Source organism: Mauremys reevesii, linkage group 5 (genome assembly GCF_016161935.1).
Source record: "Mauremys reevesii isolate NIE-2019 linkage group 5, ASM1616193v1, whole genome shotgun sequence".
NCBI lineage: Eukaryota > Metazoa > Chordata > Testudines > Geoemydidae > Mauremys > Mauremys reevesii.
In genome coordinates this window covers 104,744,475-104,764,485 of record NC_052627.1, presented here as the reverse complement: position 1 = coordinate 104,764,485, position 20,011 = coordinate 104,744,475, and the positions used below count along the sequence as shown (strand labels likewise).

General features: G+C 42.9%; 1 protein-coding gene across 6 annotated transcripts in view; it reads right to left on the bottom strand.

The window, feature by feature from the left end:
• The window catches only part of CCDC149 (coiled-coil domain containing 149), a 90,124-nt gene that overhangs the window by 19,028 nt on the left and 51,085 nt on the right, over nt 1–20,011 (bottom strand). For all 6 annotated transcript variants that reach the window (XM_039542087.1, XM_039542090.1, XM_039542089.1 and 3 more), the window contains 5 exons: nt 18,649–18,756; nt 8,317–8,433; nt 5,795–5,967; nt 1,975–2,047; nt 582–666 (listed from right to left, as the gene is read on the bottom strand). In XM_039542087.1, the coding sequence (XP_039398021.1) occupies nt 582–666; nt 1,975–2,047; nt 5,795–5,967; nt 8,317–8,433; nt 18,649–18,756 (556 nt within the window). The remainder of the gene's footprint in view (nt 1–581; nt 667–1,974; nt 2,048–5,794; nt 5,968–8,316; nt 8,434–18,648; nt 18,757–20,011) is intronic.

Here is a 20,011-nt window from a genome sequence, read left to right as displayed (position 1 = left end):
GACTGGAGAGAGGGTGAGGATCATGGTGCAGGAGACAAGATTTTCCAGGGGGGGAAAAAGTTACTTTTTCTTATCCTATCCTCATCTTTTCTGATCCTTAGCCTCTGTTCAGGGTGTGTGTGTGGGAAAACGCATGTGATGAGGCGATTGCTTTGTTGGTCTTTTCCTGAAGGAAACCGCAGAACTCCTCCTGGAAGGGAGAAGCAAGCCACAGTAGCTCCCAAGTGCAGGAGTGGAACTTGGACTTAACATGGCCCCACCTTCCTTAACCTGCCTTCTCTGTACTACTGCTGAAATAGAGCATCAAGGTTGGCATTGTTAGCAGAGAAAAGAGATGACACAAGAAGAGACTCATCTGGGTCAGAATTATACTGGGCCTTGAAGGCAAGGAGAAGTTTAAGCTTGATGTAATAAAAAGGTGGAAGCAAAGGAAGGGAATTTATGGGGTCAGATTGACAGGAAAACGAGATTGGCTGGCAAGTTAAAAGATGATTAGGAAGAAAATGATGTGAGAAAAACTTCATAGTTCACACTGAAGAAAGAATGAGGTACTGTACCACCATGTTCCATCTATGCAGTACCTTGCTTTGCAGAAAGGACTCCAGTCAGTGCACTGCTGCTGGATCTACTGTGAATCTTTGAATTTTTCCGTCTCTCTAGAGCATTCTAAGGAAACAAAAACATTTTTTTTCAGACATTAGCCTAAGCATTTTCATTTGAGTAAGGGATCTGAGGGTGGGGATATTAATCCTGGAGTTTCTCTTCTAGGGCAAGAGTCTATACCTACACTGCTGGTTGGATGAGGGGGGTCCTTCTGGAGTATTGGATATACTAGCCAAGAGAGCCTTTGGGACCCTAACGAATCTATGCACCTCATCACCATCCCCCTTTACCATTCTTTCTATTTCCCCCTCCACTCCTCTCCCGGGTTTTTAAAACTTTCCTATTTCTGGAAACAGTTGAATACATTTGTAAAAGCAGTAAGACTCCATGGAGAATAGCAGCCTGGGATAAAATTCTGACCTTCCAGAACATTTCTCTTGGACATGCTTAAAGAGGGAAAAGAAAAGAGCACTAAAACTCTCTCTAAGGTCCTTTCAGCAGAAAATGCTGGCTTTTAGGAAGAGTTCAAAGCAAAATCATGATTCTCACTAAAGCCGAGCCCTAGTTATTCCCAAAGTACTGTCCTTCAGAAATCAGATACACACACACACACCCCTGCTTTGTGGCCTCAGTTTCTCAGGTCTGTGCCTGAAATGGGGGTGGCAGTGCTTTGGAGGAATTTTGCACTTCACTAGAATGGCAGGGAATGCTGTGACTGCTTAACAGTGATTAACAAATTAAGAAGCATCACCAATAGGCTTAAAGCCTCATGCAGAAAGATGGAGGACGTGTTTTTTTACTGAAGTTGGAGCAGAGGGTTAGAGGAAGAATACTCAGGCACCTAGATTTAGTTCAGAAGATTTATTGTGCAAAAGAGTGCATACAGCCTATCCTCAAAGTGGAGGTACAAGGAAGATACACCAATCATTAAAATTTGCCAAACAACAGTACTGGTGTTGGGAAATATGGAGATAAAAGAACAGCTGCATGATAATAAATGTCCTAACACAAGAGCATTAATTTTCTACCACCACCAATCCTCCATTTAGCAACAATCTGGAACCATGTCACATTCTAACCCCAACTAGGAGCAATTTTTCCTAGATCTTGAGAGAACACCTTCACTTTCTAGATATTACTAGCAGCTATTTCTTTATGCTATATAACAGCTGAGAAGTCTATAGGGAAGACTGGGGATGTAAAAAAAATACATAAAAGTACTAAAATTATCTAGTTGTCTTAAACTACAGTTAAGAAGAAGTGGTAATTGCACATGGAATTTTAACAATTTTACACTTTTAAAATGTGTATAAACAAATGAAAAAAATTAAACTCGATAAACAGAGGCGCGCAGCATAATAAGAACTCTACCTTGTACTTAGAAATATTAGATTTAAGAAGGTTGACTTCCTCTTGAAGTTGCTTTAATCTCTCCTGAAGGTATCTGAAAATACATAATATATATCATTAGACTCCTGTATATTGTTTGTTTCTTATTTATTAAACACTGGCAATGTGTTAGTCATTGCACAGCACAAGGCACAAACAGAGCCACTGGCAGGACATTCACATGAGGGGGCTTCTACAGTTATGTCTTCACTGAAGAATTCATCTAGCATGGGTGGAGCATCCCCACTGCAAAACCCTACTCATGCTAGACATATGCATTCACATATGATGCTGTATTAGCCCATGTGCTGGGATGGATTGCTGGTGAGATGTACCACAAAGAACCATGGGATATTATACTGGTCTGCTCTATCAATTCATTTGCAGGATGCTCACACACACAGACTTAGCATGAAGCGGTCATCTATGGCAGTGTCGTGAGAACAATCCTTTTATATTCCCAACTTCCAAGTGGAGACATCTGTTGAAATGCTGTGCAGCCAGGCTGGATTACCCTACATTCTCACTGCAAAGTAGACAGGTTGCCAGCCCAGGCTGAAGCAACACCAAAGTTCAAGACTATGCCCTCAGCTGTGTCTACTAGTCTGGGCTTAAAGCACCCTCAATCACAGATAAGAGATTAGGGGCAACATCTGGGCGAGAGCCTGAGCTAATTTTTCAGTGAAGAATTTCCCCATCTTTGGCCTCTTCGGACTGGATGTGTCTACTGTAAAACCTCAGAGTTACGAACACCAGAGTTACGAACTGACCAGTCAACTACACACCTCATTTGGAACCGGAAGTATGCAATCAGGCAGCAGCAAAGAAAAAAAAAAAAAGCAAACAGTACAGTACTGTGTTAAAGGTAACCTACTAAAAAAAAATAAAGGGAAAGCATCATTTTTGTTCTGCATAGTAAAGTGTCAAAACTGTATTAAGTCAATGTTCAGCTGTAAACTTTTGAAAGAACAATCATAACATTTTGTTCAGAGTTATGAACATTTCAGAGTTACGAACAATCTCCCTTCCCGAAGTGTTTGTAACTCTGAAATTATAGGTAATTAAATGTTATGGACATACTGCAAGGGTCAGTTTTTCTCATATTATCAGTAAATATTCACTTGTGCCCTCTGTATTTTAAGCTTGAAGAATAGTACCTATAAGATGTTTATAAATTTAAATAAAGGGCTTGTCTGTACACTGTTTTTATATTGTTTTAGCTAGATCGGTTTTAAACTGGTATAGTTAAAATAACATAATCAAGTGTGGATTCAGTTATGCTGGTATAAGTACACTCATACTAGCTGGCTCTCACAATAGGGTAAGGGGAACACACTATACTAGTATAACACCTTTATACTGGTATAATTGCATCCATACTACAGTTTGGACCAATTTATTATTTTGGGTAAAAAAAAAAATCACATCCATAGCTAACATTTAAATTGGTACCAAACAAAAACAAAAAAACCTGTTTAGACCAGGCCAAATAAAAAGGAAGTGAAACCAGAGTTGCTAGGGATGAGGGAGTGCCTGTCGCACTTATGCGCCTCAGGAGATGTTGTAAGGATTAGTTAATGCTTGTGAACTGCTTTGAAAATGCAAGTGTTTTACAGGTATTAAGTATTTATTTTTATGATAAATTCTGATGTTAATGATGACTGAGGGCTTGTCTACACTAGAAACGCTGCACCTCTGTAGCACTTCAGTGTAGACACTTCCCACGTCAATGGGCAGCGTTCACCTGTCGCTGTAGTTAATCCACTTCCCCAAGGGGCAGTAGCTGTCTACACTGGGGGTTAGATGAGCTTAAAGTCTGTTGCTCATGAGTGTGAATTTTTCACACCCTGGAGCAACATAGCTGGGATGACCTATTTTTTTTAGTGTAGACCAGGCCTGAGCCTCTTCAGGGCCCTCTCTTCTAATATCCTAGCAGTGATCCCAGATCATATTGTAACTGCACTTCCCCTTTCCAAAGCAGTGACAGAGAATTAATGGACTTGTCTACAAGGGCAAATTTACCAGCATAACTGTATTGGCAAATTTCCTCATAAAAAGACACACCCTTTCTGTGGTCAAAGCTGGATCCAGAACCATGTATCCATGTGCTCAAGCCACACATTTACACGCTCAAAATTCTGTTCAGTCTCAGTATTCACTGCAGGATGTCTGAAGGGTACAAATATGGCTGCTTCTGACATTGCCTGTGATTCTGTGCAATAAACTGACAAAGAATATGAACCATTCCCTCCTTCCTCATCCCTATACACTGCAAAGCATCGCTCCCACCATTTCAGCCAAGCAAAACTCAAATAAGCTCCCTGCCATTATGAATTCCAACTGCTAGTTCATGATTTAGATGGAATAAAAACAAATGTGAAACTGAACAACAAATACAAAGCACAACACTTAAGAGTCCAAATCTGACAGTTTACATTCTTTGAAATATTTTCTTTATAGCTGTGGTGTGGCTGAATGAACTCCTGATGCAATCACCAATTTCAGCAATTTGCTGCCTGTGACACACAGGCTAATTGGTGCTAACGGGCAAAGGGTTCACTGTTCTTTACAAGCAACTCCTTTCTCCAACCTGATGTCCACAGCACCCTCCAAATTAAGTCCCTGGCAGCAGGGTTTTTGGAAGTTCTCATTCCTTTGCTTTATCTTCTTACAGACATCAGCCCCTATTCCTCCCTGCCAACTTGCATGGCGTTTATTCATGAAGTGTAGCATGTGATATAGTGATTCCATATATCACATGGTGGAGAAAGACACTCTGCATCCATTCACTGAGCAGACAGCCTATGGAGCAGGGGTATTTCATGAAAGATAGGATGCTGGTTCCTAGGAAACCAGCCAGCTTTGCAACAGAACATTGGGGGGCTGGGGGAGAGGGCCCACTTTATTAGATAAGAAAGGGAACTACTAATGAGCATAGACCTCCTAGCTCAAGTTTTACAATTTTGTTTTGTATTGTGACCATTTGCTTCCATCACTCTTGTTTCTAGTGAAATCTCTATTCTTTCTTAAATAAAGCTTGTTTTATTATAAGTGCTCACAAGTGCTGTGCATTACCAGGGGCGGCTCTAACAGTAGCTGCCCCAAGCAGCAGGAGGCGCTGCGCCGCCTTCCCCCCCAGTCCCCGTCCCCTCTTCCAGCGGCTCCGGCATCCTGGGGGCAGGGCATTTGCTCCCCCGGGGCTCCGCCCGCCCTGTGGTGGGTCCCGGGGCGGGAGACGGACGGGGGGACTGCCCGCGGCAGGCCTGCGGCGGCTCAGCGGGCGGGGACGGGGCGACGCGCGCCCGCGCAGCGCCGCCTGTCCGGCTCGTCCGGGGCGCCGGCGCATGCACCCGCTGCAGCCGAGCAGGGGCCGCCAATCCCCGCCACGCCCCGCCGCCCCCCGCCCTGCCGCCGCCTGGCGCGCTGGCCTGGCCCTGCCCCCTGTGCATTACACAGGAGCAGCAATTTAAGATAAAACTGAAATTGAGTACACTACTCGTTGGGGAATGGATGATCTGGGATTTCTGTGAGTAGCCAGTGTCGGGGCTGGATATCACGTGTTTCAAGGAGTCTGGGGTGCCCCTCTTGTTAACCTGCTAGGCAAAGACACGGCTGGCACAACTCAAGGAGAGTGCTTGAGTGGCTGACAGGCTGGGGGTGTTAAGGAGCTAATACCCAGCTACCTCAGACAAGGCTACCTCTCGCTAGAGGCAGTGGGTAACAAGGTGACTCAGTCCTAGTACCATGTGAACCATCACACTGTACATACAGGAGAAGCACTGCAGACTTCCTATACACTCACCTGTTTTCCATACACAGGGCATCTACATCAATGATGCGATTTTCATGTCCTCCCAGGATGTGATTAAGCTCTTGGTTGAGTCGGTCTGTTTTATCTTGATAAGAAGAGCGCTCTTCTTTTACATCCTGCAGCTCATCCAACGCGGCTTGAAGATCATGTTCCAGAGTCTCAATCTGAGAAGAAAGCAAAGCTCTGCTATCGTTATTCTGCAGAATTTACTGAAGAGTACATCACATCCAGAGACAAAAAAGAGTAGCCAGTACTTCTCTTCTGAAGAGGGTCAGATTTAGAATGCTAGTTAGTAGATTTATGATAATCCATAAAAGTAAAACAAAAAAGTAGCCATAAGCATACTAAAAGGCAGCATATGAAGATTGAACCAAACCCCCAGATTCAAACATCCTTAAAACTTTGGAGAAGTTTAGATCCAATCTTTGTGGATCAACTACATCTCTACTCAAGCTAACTGAATATATTGGGAAAGAAGAAATTAGAATTCATCCTGACCAAGCAATATTTTAATTTATGATGCTCCCTATAATTGTTGTCAATAATATCACTGAAGACACCATTGTAAGAAAAGTTGAGATGCATAACCTTTCTGCAAAATGTCTTTAGCTTCTGACTCAAATTCATAGAGCTACACTTTTTTGTGCACTTGTATTTCCTCCCTTTTAAAATGAGAGCAAAAAAGGGAAAATAAAGATTGCATTATTTGTTCTCCTCTTTTGACCATGCATACACAATTTTGTTTTAAAAGTATTGTTTACTCTATTTTTCTCTATTTCATTAAAACTAAAGTTAAAACAAAGTTCAGCTATTAAAACTGAACGAGCTTGCAAAATATTTAGAAACCATTTTGAATACAACAAAGGAAGACCTTATTTACACTATATTTGGAACTAGGTCAGCAACAAGTGTGCCAAGTGGTTCCTAGCACAGTTATAACTTGGTATCATGGGACCAGAGAGCTAGCATTGGGTATAGAGTAGGTCTGGGCTAGCATAGGGTGTGAGGCAAAATCTAGATAAGGCTCTCTTGTGAGATCAGTTGTTCTTAAGAAATTACAGTTTCATCTGAATGAGGGGGAGGGAGGGGAAGGAGCCCTTGGTAGTTTTGGATTGGACACAGATCCAATATTGTAATGACAGGTGTAGCTCCTGAAGTTAGAATTTAAAACGCAGCAGCCCTCACAATTCGAAGGGTTTCATATTTAAGGTTCAAGTTTTGACCCATTTCTAATTATAAGAACAAAACTTGTCTACATAGGGCAGAAAAACTGTCCTAACACCTGTCCTTAAAACTCAGTTGTTTCAACTGAAGTGTGTGCAGGGCTTTGAAGTTCTGCCTTCAGTACACTAAGCAGGAGTAAACCAGATGAGTACTGGGATGAGAGATACCAACTATCAGTGGACATCTACGTGAAGACACCATGAAGTCTTGGTGATTCAATACACAGTGAGTAGTACTGAGTGCAGTGTTAAGGAGCACTTTCCTGATGAAAGACACAAGGAATTTTGGAAAAGGCATCAATCAGAAGTTTTACTCAATTGTGGAAATTAAAGAACCTACTTTTACACATTAATCTGTCCCCTGACTAAATTTCAGTTTGGGCCAGTGGTGAAAGTAAGCTGGTATGGTCCGGTACGGCGTACCAGCAAGAGCCAGTACGCCGTGCCAGTCCGCACTGGCTTCCATGGCAGGGATTTAAAGGGCTCTGGGATGCCTGCCGCTACAGCCTGCCTGCCTGCCGCTAGAGCCCTTTAAATCCCGCCCGCAGCTCCGGTGGCCTTGCTGGGGCTGGGATTTAAAGGGCTTGGGGCTCCCCGCAGCGGCAGGAGCTCCAGGCCTTTTAAATCCCAGCCCCAGCCCAGCAAAGCTCGGGGTTCCCCGCAGCGGCCGGAGCCTTGGGCCCTTTAATTTGCCCCAAACCCCGGGGGGGCTCCCAGCCACCTCTTCAGCTGAGAGCGCCCCTGGTTGATTTCAAGGCCCTGGGGCTCCCAGCCACAGCTGGTGCCCCAGGGCCTTTAAATCTTGAGAGGTCCCGCCCCTTTTGCTTGAGGCCATGCCTCTTCTGGATGAGGCCACACACCCCTCAGTACTCCGGCAGTACCATTAAGTCCTGTAAGTCACTTTCACCCATGGTTTGGGCATCTCCTATCATGTTGACTTATGTGCCTCTGACATTTCTGATTAAATATGGGATTCTTCACTGACAATCCTAAACTGTTGCTATGTGCTACTCAACAGCTGTCACATTCCACCCTAGAGGTGGATGAATTTGAGGTGAAGCAACGCAATCACTACCGGTGCATACCTTGTAAATGCATAAAGTGCTCTGAATGTTCTTTACACATATATTCAATAAATACTACCAGAGTATATACTTCCTTGCCACCAACACCACTATCTGCATTGCAAACCAGGTAACAGCAATTACAGCACAGCAGAGGCATTGCAATTTACTTGTTCTTTTGCCAGCAGTGAAAACAATTTCTCACTGAACGCCCATTAGTTATTACTTGTTCTCGTGCTTTCTCCAGCTGATGAACAAGGTCTTCTCGCTCGTGTGCTGCAAAGTGGCGTGCCCCAACTTCTTCATCTCCAAGTCTTTGTTTTGCTATTGTCATTCGAAGGAGCTGCAAGAAATGCCAAGACTTCATAAGCCACAGAACACAGATTGAACACTTGAGAGAATATTTGCAGGGTATATTGTATCACTAGATAGGGAATCTGTTATCAGAGAGCCTTTCCAGCTCTCACAAATCTCAACCAGGCATATTTTACAAGAGATCACTTTTGTGCCTATGAGCCCAATCCCATTCTCATTCAAATTGATGGGTGTTTGGACAGTGACTTCAAAGAGTCAAATTAGGCCTTCTAGCAGTAATTTAAGGATTTTACATGTGGGCAAATGTTTAAAGTGAGCATGGACATTTGATCCACCCTCATTCTCCAGAAATGACAAGGTTTTGAATTTTAAAAATGATTTACTACCAGAAATATCATCTTGCTTTTATATCAGGCTTTTCACCTCTATATCTGAAAGCTGTTTGTAAAGGACGATAACTATTATTCTAATTTTACAAATTAGAAAACGTGGCACAGAGAAGTACAGTGACTAGCCCAGCACCACACATGCACCTCCTAAACTAAATCCAGTTGCAACCTTTGTGCAGAATGAGCATGAAGATTAAATGAATGGGGCTGTTTTTACATGAACATGAAAACAAATGTTTTTGAAATATCTATTAACCTAATAGTGGAAGATGTTATAATATTTAGCTAAAATGCAAAACAAAATCTTTGAGATCTTCAGCATCTTTCATGGCTAGTGAACATTATTTTTTAAACAAAGCCTGACCTGAATTAACATCTAACCATTTTCAATACTACTGTTAAACAGAGGCTACTGTGAGGATTAGGTTTCAAGGATTAAAAGTGGGTAAAATAAACAGCCTACAGAGTGCATAGGCTGCAGAACATGCATCATTTGGAATTGTTTACTTTGCACAGTTCAGAAAAAGTGCTACATCCCAGTAGCCCAATTTGTGGGATTTCCACAGAGGCTTGAGAAATCTGCAGTGAGAATTCCCATGACTTCCCTCCCATTTTTCAGCTGCACAAAGGAATTAATGTGCACCATTATATTTCAGAGTTAGCAAATCAATCTTCTGAAACAGAAGACTGTATATTCCATCTATTTTAGGCATTTAGAGGATGCCAGTAGGCCATCAAAAACAGGCTCTTCTGCTCCACTGCAGCCCGTTTAGTCCACACAAGTGCTGCTACTACAGCTTCTCCCGATAAACTTCAAAGGGTGACTTACAGTTCCTAAGTGAAATAATGGTCCACAGGCTGCTTTATTTTTTACAAACTGGAATTTCCCCCTCCCCATAAAACAAGAGAGTGTGGATTATATTGTAAGGAGCACACTGAATTATTCCTGGAAAATATACCAGTGGCTAATTTTTAAAAAAATATATTTTTAAACCAAGCAGGTTTAGGAATGGGGTCAGAGCTTTCATCTGATCATACAGACACGAAAGGGGAGAAACACATAGTGCTAACAGCCAAACTGTACTATAGCATCTCACTTTACAACTGGTTAGAAAAGTAACAAATGAAATAAGGATCAGAAGGCTCAGAAAATGGGAGCAGGGAACCTCTCCCCGCTCAATGCAAGTATCAGCTTAGGATCTCTCCAAAGCGCACACAGCACTAGATAGGGAGAGCTTGGTTAATGCCATTCAACCATGCTCATCCCACACCCCAAGAAGGGCCTGGGGTGTAATATGTAATAACAGCCTGTGGTGCTGGAACAATTTGTACAGTGGGGGTGCTGAGAGCCATTGAAGCAAACTGTAAACCCTGTATAGGATGGAAACCATTTCAAACCAGGGGTTGTCGTCACATCCCCAACACCCCTCGTTCCAGCATCCTCGATTACAGCCTTGAGTAAATACTACTTGCAGGAATAGGGGTTGCAAGGCCCAAAGTTTGTACCAGTCAAATCACAGTTCTTATTTACTGATGAAATGTGGGGGGTGGGGAGGAGGAGGGCAATCCTAAACACAAAGTGCCCCTAAAGTCCAACATCTTATTCCTAAATGACAGATCACTTCAGACATTCAGCAACTCAGACAGCAGGTGCGGCCGAGCAGGCCTAGCCCTCCAGTTCTGCACCCTGCGTGTCTGCTGATGTGGCACCACCTGCTGTAAAGATTTTTCCCTTCGTAACTCTTGGAATGTCAGCGTTTTAATGTTATGCTAGGGGAAAGCGAAGGAAGGGGAGGGAGAAAGAAGGGTTTATTCTATATTTTAGCCTTTTATTATAAAGTTTGTACTCCATCCCTCTGGGCACTGTATTTTTATTGAGCTATCATTCAGAATTCATTCAAGATAGAACCACTCCGCTTCATTTTGTTGCCCTATTCCTCAGAATAGATTAATACAAATAGAGGACCCCGCAGGACTCCAAAAGTATTTCCAGCACAGTAGATTTTGAAGTGAAGTGCACTTTAAACAGCGGCGGTGGTTCCTGACAGGCTCAGCATACACTAAACAAACAGGCTTTCACCAAACAAAGCAGAGTGCAGCATGCCATTATTTAGCAACACTCTCTCTACTGTGCTAGGATCAGGCAAAAATGATAAAAATCAACCTTTATTTATTTTAACCCAACAATTTTGGTTAAAATAAATAAAGATAGATGCCTCAATCAGACCTCACTGTTATAGGTGCTGAACAGAAATGAAGTGAAAAGTGAGTTCTGCACAGCAGGCAGTAGTCACAGTTAACATAGGCATGTTCATCTGGCAGAGCCTTCTAGGCATCATGGCTAAGGCTGCGAGTCTTTTACGGAGGTCACATATTCCGTGACTTTCCAGGACCTCTGACTTCTTTAGCTGCAGCAGCTGACCTCAGGGCCACCCGAGTAGCTGGGGTGACCTTGGGGCCGGCTGCAGCTCCGGAGGCCACAGGAAACTGGTCTTGGGCACTGCCCAGGAGCAGCAGTCCAGGAGCAGCAGCAGGGCTAAGGGCCACCCGCAGGGCCAGAGGAGCGGTGGGGCCCTGGGCCGCCTCCGCCCCAGCCCCAGGAGCAGCAGGGGGGCTAGGGGCCTCCCTCTGGGCCGGAGGAGCAGCGAGGTCCCAGGCCAGGCCCCCCCATCCCAGAAGCAGCAGCGGCAGGGTCCCTACCCCCAGGAGAAGCAGCGGCCACTGGAGCCTTACCCCCACAGCACCTAAGATTTAGTTAGGGGTATATTTTGTAAAAGTCATGGACAGGTCACTGGCTGTGACATTTTGGTTATTGCCTCTGACCTGGCTGTGACGTTTACTAAAAATACCCATGACTAAATCATAGCCTTAATCATGGCACAAGTGAGTCTTTAGAGGGGATTTGGACCTACTACAAAAGACATATGCATGTGCTTAACTTTATGCGCTGTGAGTAATCCCATCAATCTGGCTGACACATGAAGTAGACTCATAAGTCACCAATGGGACAAATAAAGTGTAATATTAAGCATATTATGTAAATATTTGCAGGGTCAGAGCCACAGCAATGCCACTGTCACCCCTAAACAAGTTTCAACTTTGAATCTGTTACATCTGCGGTATTTTCTTTACTAAATGTACCGCACCATGGCTAAGACTATTACCTCCCCCCGCCCCGATTCATAGTTCCTGCAAGGAGCACAATGTGCACAGGGAGCAATTGCCATGGAAAATAAGAGTACAGTGACACGGCTTTCACAGCATGTGAATATGTATTTTGGGAGCATTATTTTGGATCCTTTTTTGGTTCATTAGAGATGGGAAACACTAGTGACACATTAGGTTTTGTTAATTTAACTCTTCTAGATTCCAAAGGTAGGTTGAATTTGTGAACTGTATACAGGGATACTGTACTGCACTATAGTTTTATCTGGTCATACAAAATTTATCTCAAAATACTAACCAGAAGGTTAAATATATAACTAGATTACTCGTGGCTACACACACACATACAATATGAAAGTACAGTAATTCTTTTCAACTCACCTTCTCCATGTAGAGCACCAACCGTAGGCCACAGCACTGAAATGCTGTCTCCAGCCCATTACATTAATGAAATGTTACATTGGCACTTCTGGGTATCCCAGTGCACTTTTGTGCACTTTGCAGAACCATAAAACAACTTGAGACAGGGACCCTGAGTGCCTGTGTCTCTTATAGAGGACCAAGTACACTGTTAGTGCCAAATAATTACATGATTTCTTAGTGTAATAATTACACCTGTCACATAGCTAGTTTCTACAGCAATTCGATTCATGCATTTGATACATGCTATAGGTGTCCACCCCCACCTAGCAGGCTTTAGCTGTCATGCTTCTGGTTCCGCTGGTTAGGCAAGGTTGCCAGACCAACTGTCTTACCACTATACTCCACAGCAGTAACTGAATAGCTTGTGGCTCCCAGTCTAAACAGTCAATGACTGATTGCACGTTGAAGGACTCATCCCTGAAAAGGGCATCAAAACACCACCTATGCTGCTTTATGAACAGACCCTTAATCCCCTAATTGTCCAGGCTGTGGCTACGTCTTCACTACCCCCGCCGTTGGTAGGGTAGATATTATTTTTTCAGGATATATATCGTCGCATCATCTGACATCCGATATCCCGATATATCCTCTCCCCGCTCTCCTATCGAGAACGAACACACGCGACGGCGAAGCGGGAGAGCCCCGACATCGATCCCGACAGATCATCCCGCGCCCGGATTGGGATAGTGATTGATATAAGATAAATTTGCGTCTTATATATATTTTCCAGCCCACCAGACCAGTCTCACTTTTTTTATTCAAACGTCCCACCATTGCCAGCACTACGGCAGCTCAATCAGGAAAAGCTCTGGTGCAGATAGGCTGCTGCCGGCATTTTTCTCCAGCACCACCACCTAACCCTGATGAAAACAACCCTTGATAACAATGCAGGCAGCCGCCAGCACTCTACACTAGAGTTCATAACACTGCTACTGCCAGGTATCCTGTGACCTAGGCTAGGAATGAGGACCAATTCTGCACAGGCTTGAATGTGGTAAAGGTCTCACACTGGGCAAGTAGTTTGGGTAAGGGAATTCTGGTCATTGGTAAGCTCACGTATAGGACTTCCAAGCCACAGCAGGCTGCTTGGCCCAGGGATGGGACCTCTGACACAGTGGGTTTTCACATGACAGACTTAGTTTGACAATGACTTTTGTCTTATGTATTGTCAGTAATACTGCAGCAATTATTTTGGACACAACACAACATATTGTCCTATCATTGAGCTATACCCTTAGTAGCTCAGCAAATCATTTCTCTGCCAGTGACTTACGTGAGTGGGAATTAGAGTGGAGATGACAGTCACCTCACCTTCTCGAAGCTTCTAGCTTCTCCCCTGCCTCCAAATCAACTTACATGTCTCCATTTAAGGCACAAGTGTACTCTCTTCAGGCCCTCTAAGTTTAAGGGTTTATTCTCCAAGTATCACTGTCCCAAAACTGGGTAGAAAAGGGGTTTAAAAATCAAGTACCCGGTAAACCTAGGGTAGTTTTCATGTGTCAGAGTTGATAAGAGATTCTGATTAACCATAAGAGTAAGTACTCTTAGAACTCAGTTGCTTGACTGCTACAGTGTAACTGTAGTTGCATTTCTTCAGTTGCAGCAACACATCTTTCACGAGACCTTTTGGAAATGTTTTACTGCTTGTGCCATTCGAGTTCTAGCTGAATAAATGGGAAAATTAGTCCGGTTTAAAAAGGCAAATACAAGCAATTTGCTCTTGTCTAACTGATTATGTATTTAACATCTAGAATCCACAATTCCCATAACAAGTACAAAGGTCATCAGTTAAAATCCCATTGCTAACCCAATTAACCGTTGTATCTTACTACTGGTGAACATTAATGCAATTTGAGAAAAAAAAAATCAGGCCATCAACACACTTCCCTCAACAGAGCCACTGTGTGATATTTTAAAAGAGTTGTTTTTTTTTTAATTCTACAAAACCCTTGTCATTGAGGGACAGGCTCTATGAGCCATGCATGTTCAAGCACAGGCAGAATTGTTCATCCAGAAGCAGATTCACTGGCTGCAAAAGCAGCTGCTTGCTCATCCCTTGCCAGAAACAAAGTTGACGTCAACCCTCTGCCCTCCTTCGCTTTGGAAAAAACGGAGAGCGAAAAATGGCAGTATAAAAATGTAAGAAGAAATTATTGTAATTTGTTGTTTTTGTATACACCGTATTTTATCAGTACTGCAGTGCTGAGTTAATTCTGCTGCCAGCTCAGGAGAACAATCCCAGAATTTCTGCTACCAAAGCTAGGAGAGAGTAAAATATGGCATATAGCAGTGGTTCTCAACCAGGGGTCTGAGGCCCCGTGGTGGGCTGCAAGCACATTTCAGGGGGGCCGCCAAGCAGGGCCAGCATTATACTTGCTGTGACCCAGGGTAGAAAGCTGAAACCCCACCACATGGGCTGAAGCCTGCACCCTGAGCCCTGCCAACCAGGGGTGAAGCTGAAGCCTGAGCAATATAGTTTCACGGGGGCCCCCAGGCAATTGCCCTGCTTGCTGCCCCTTAATGCCGGCCCTGGCTTTTATATGCAGAAAAACAGCTGTGGCACAGCTGGGCCATGGAGTTCTTATAGCATGTTGAGGGGGCCTCCGAAAGAAAAAGGTTCAGAACCCCTGGCTTATAGACTCCTAGCTTTCAGTCTCTTGGGGAGACCACAACTCCTGTTAGACAATTCAAAGACTGCAACCTGGCCCAAGAATAAACTCTGTGTACCACTTATTAGATAAGTGAAAACTAGCTGTGTTCCTAAAATGAAAATCTTGGATAAAGTTAATGCCTGGTGAAACTCCCCTTGTTTTTTTGGTAATGTGTTGGTTACTACACCATTTTTGATGCACTCCTTGCTGCATAATTCAGTTTATTAAAGGACATGAGTCCAGCCCATCACGTGAGAGTACAGGTATCACAAAGATGGCTATTCAGTGGCAAATTGACCTGCAGAGAGAAGTCAGGGCAAAGACTGTTTAAACTGCAGAAACTGGATTTACCACTACCAAAGCCATAGCATCAAGAAAAATAATTTGACAGAATAGGTACAATTGTGGCATTTAATTCCACTGATATTTGTGGTTAAAAGGACGACAAAACAATTAGTTTACTACAAAACATATATATAATCCAGGGCTTGGCTCCCAATGATAAAGCCTGTGGGGGACGGGGGCAACTGGAGCTAGGTTTCAGATTGCTAAACAACAGAGCATATTACACACATTCATTCTCAGTGACTAAAACACACTGTTCTTTTCTACAGACAGGACCATATTTAACACATCCATGCATGGGTGCACGAGGCAGGGAAAGGACACAAGCACTTCCTGCACACAGGCCAGACACAATGACCTTGTGCTCTGAGCAGAAGAACTCTCCAGGGACCGTGCCATTACTGGAACTAGTAGTCTAGGAAAGTGGACCTGGGAGGGGGTGTAGTAGTAGTCCCAGCAACGCTGGTCAAGCAGACGGAAAGGTATGCCTCACCTCTCTACTGTGGGCAAATGGCTGAGCTCCCCAGGGCTACAGGAGGCATTGTCTGCCTGAGGTATAAGGCCTGGCATTGTTAGATTCTGCATTGCCCCCAACATCGGGATAGAGCTTAAAGGAGAGCAGCAGAGAAAAACATGGAGCTTTGTGGGTGGGTGGGTGTTGTTTTTCTTACATATTATATTAGAAATTCAGCTCTTGCTTACTTCCCCCCCCCCCCCGAAGAGACTACAAACAAATGGAGAATGAACAGCATTATCACATCATAAATACCCCAAAATGGAAATCAGAGCAACTGAACGGAAATAGTTAGATTGCTAGGCATTTGAGTTATAAGTTTAAACAAAAAAAACTGCTGGGAGGAAAATTGTCTTTGTTCGAGTCAGAGCCTCAATTACTTCACGCTAAAGACTGTGAAAGCTCCTACTCCAGTTTGCTAGTCCTCCAAGGAGACCCTGCAGCAAAAAGGGAAGCCAAGACTTCATGTTCCTCAAATTTATAACAATTAAGGTTTCTAAAAAGTAGATTTTTAATTTTTTTTAAAGCACTTCAGCATCCTCTAGTTCTCAGGAAGAAAACAAAGCATTTACTCAACTTATTTTTCTGAGGAAGGATGGTCCAGTGTTGAGGGCACTAGTTTAGGGTATAAGAGACCCAGGTTCAGTTCCCTGCTCTGCTGTGGACTTCCTGTGTGACCTTGGGTCTCTATGTACCACACATCCCAGTCTGTGAAATGAAGATGCTTTCTCTACATCACTGGGGTGTTATGAGGATAAGTATATCAAAGATTGTGATGAGCTTTGAGATCTACTGATAAAAAGCACTATACAAGAAATAAAAATGAATAATGCCTATTTTCCTCCTCTACAGATCACCTTGAATGCCACAATGTAGCCCTCAGTGGGGCAGCTAGATCTTGAGCCATTTCTGGCAAGAACTCTGATTTTTGATTTTCTGTGTCTTCATATTATGAACAAAAGGAGTGGAATAAAATGGAGAGAATTTGTTAATCTTTTTTTCCCATGGCATGGTCTTTGAATAGCCATCTGAGCCAATATATTTATTTTTAGCTGACATCTTACTGTTCCTTGACAGGACTCAGAATTTGCATTAGTACTCACTGTAGGCCTTTTCCGAGCAGCACCTTTGACAAAAATGGGAAAGGGGTGCAGGGGAACATTAAAAAAAAAAAAAAAAAAAAGAGGAGAGGGAGAGAGGAGAACACAATCTAAAGGTACTTATATAGACACAGGGCTGCCGAGAGCAGGTTCGGGCCCCGGTGAAAACAGTTTTTGGGGCCTCCCCAGCAAGGACAGACCAACTAAACAGGGCCAACGAAGCCAAGCCCCGATAATTTGTACCAGCTTCCCCCCTCTTGTCGGTCCTGTATAGACACTGTCACCATAGTATCAGAGCAGCTTTATCTATAAACCAAAACCAATGTGAGGTACGGCAGTAATATTATCCCCATTTTACAGAAGAGGAACTGAATCACAGAGCAGCTAAGTGATTTGCCTGAAACCACAAAGGAAATCTATGTTGGAGGAAGAAATTGAACCTGGGTTTCCCATGTCCTAGGCTTGTGCCCTAACCACTGGACCATCCTTCCTCTGCAAAGGAGAGAACTGGAGACAGGATAGTCTTAAAAAATAACAGTTAGTTTCCAACGATATACGGGGAGAAATCATGAAAGAAAACAGAACACAAAAGGAAGCAAAGAAAATGGAGACAAGGGCTAGAGAACAAGAGCGAAAGGAAACGAAGCAAAAATATTTACATACGTTTATCGGAATAAGCTACAGTAGCTGGTATAAGCATCTTTATACCAATATAACTGCATCCAAATAAGTGTTACCACTTTATCAGTTTCTGAACAGATACAGTTATAATGGAATAAAAACTGTGTTTAAGCCAGCTCTTAGGCCCCCAGTCCTGCAAGCTACTCAAGCGAAGCTCTGCTGCGCACAGATACACGCCAGTATGGGATTGAGGCCTTTGTGTAATTTTTATTCTGCTTCCCATAAACCTCACTAGATTTTAGTCCTTATCTTTCTCTTCCTACCACCTGTTTCAAGTCCTACCTTTCACTAGTTTGATTTGTGTGCATACTTTTGTACACAGCTCCAGCTGCGAGTGGTACACACATTTAGCTTGAGCTTATATATTTCAATTAACAGACAACAAGAGTTTGAGTAATATTGAACAGCAGATTTTGAGCAACGTTCCATATACATTGCTAAACTTGGTAATGTAGAGATAATTAGCAGGATGATTACTTAAAATTCAAAACAAAATATATATTTCAAGACCACTTAGGTCTATGTTTTTTGGATAGAAAAATATAAAAATAATGCCTTCTTGTTTAATCATATACTGAAATTCTACATTATTGCATTAGATGCTTAAAAATATCACATAACCAAGGAAAGATTAAATGCTAATCCAAATATATTTACAAATGGAAACACCAGGAAGAGCATATAAAACAGCAGAAGCTAGTGGTGATTAACCCAAAGCAGGATCCACAATAAATACTCAAAGAAAACAGAACAAATGTAGCACGCACAAAAAATATCATATCCAAGGAACCTAGGTTACTAGTATCCTGTGTAGGCTGTTTTTGTTCTGAGTATTTTTGTAACCTCAACATTCTAGAAACTTATGAATAAAAAGAGCAAAATATTTCTTCATTCAATTTTTCTGAGGAGCTTGTTTCTAGTCCAGTTTACACATTACCTGTAGTCTTCCTATTAAAGAAAATAAGTTTGCAGTACCTTGTTGTCTCCTTGTACTTCTCCAAGTCTTTGTTGAAGTTGTTTAATTTCTTCTCCCAGATGCTTATTTCGATCCCGAGAATCACTCAATAGTTGGGCAAGATTAGCCTAGGAAAGTTACAATGTTATTGTGAGGTTGCACCCCATGCTTTATAGAAATATGCTTACGAGTGTAAATATGACATAACTGGAATATCTTTGTGAAGACTATGTTCTTCTGCATGTACTCATTCGTATGCATGTATCATTTTTATATCTGAAGTTATGAGCGCTGGCTCTGTGCTTGTATTTAAAGTGTTTGCTGTAGAAAGCACTTAAGGCAGATTTGGTCAACATAGTGTAAAGGGGTTATTCAGGTAATTGGGAGTACTGGGTTAACAATGGACCTTGATAGACACCAATACACATCTGAGCTTTCCTGGGAATGTCCTGTAGAAAACTGAGTCATGCATGGACATGTGACTTTCCCATGTGACTCCAAAACTCCATTTTGTAGCTTGATTCTACAAAAGGGGAGAGATGGGTTTCTACCCACAAGAGAAAAATCTATTTAAGCCCCTGAAAACCCTCCATTTTGTCTTCAGCTGGCTCAAGAGATAGCCTCTCCACCCCAAAGAGATGCCTGAAAGAAACTGGAACAAAAGGACAGTAACTAGAGGGGTGTGAGTGACAGCTGGACCCAGACTAGAAGGAGGCTAGTCTGTCAAAGAAGCTTATTGGAATATCTGAGGGTGAGATTTACCTGCATTTAGTTTCCTACTGTATTAGGCATAGACTTGCATGTTTTATTTTGTTTTGTATGGTAATTTACTTTGTTCTGTCTGTTATTACTTGGAACTACTTAAATCCTACTTTCTGTATTTACTAAAATCACTTTTTTACTTATTAATTAACCCAGAGTATGTATGTATTAATACCTGGGGGAACAAACAGCTGTGCATCTCTCTCCATCAGTGTTACAGAGGGCGAACAATTTATGAGTTTACCCTGTATAAGCTTTATACAGGGTAAAACAGATTTATTTGGGGTTTGGACCCCATTGGGAGTTGAGTATCTGAGTGCTGAATACAGGAGCACCTCTTAAGCTGTTTTCAGTTCAGCCTGCAGCTTGTGGGGCACATGGTTCAGACTTGGATCTGTGTTTGCCTTGGCTCAAACAAGGCAAGGTGCTGAAGTCCCAAGCTGGCAGAGAAAACAGGCTCAGAGGTAGTCTAGGCACATCAGGTGGCAGTCCCAAAGGGGTTTCTGTGATCCAACCTGTCGCAGTTATATTAGACAAAAGTGTGCTTTTGAGGGTAAGGAGTGTGGGTGGTGGTTGAGAAGGAATGAGGGTTTTATTCACTACCTTTCTGTAGTGGACAGA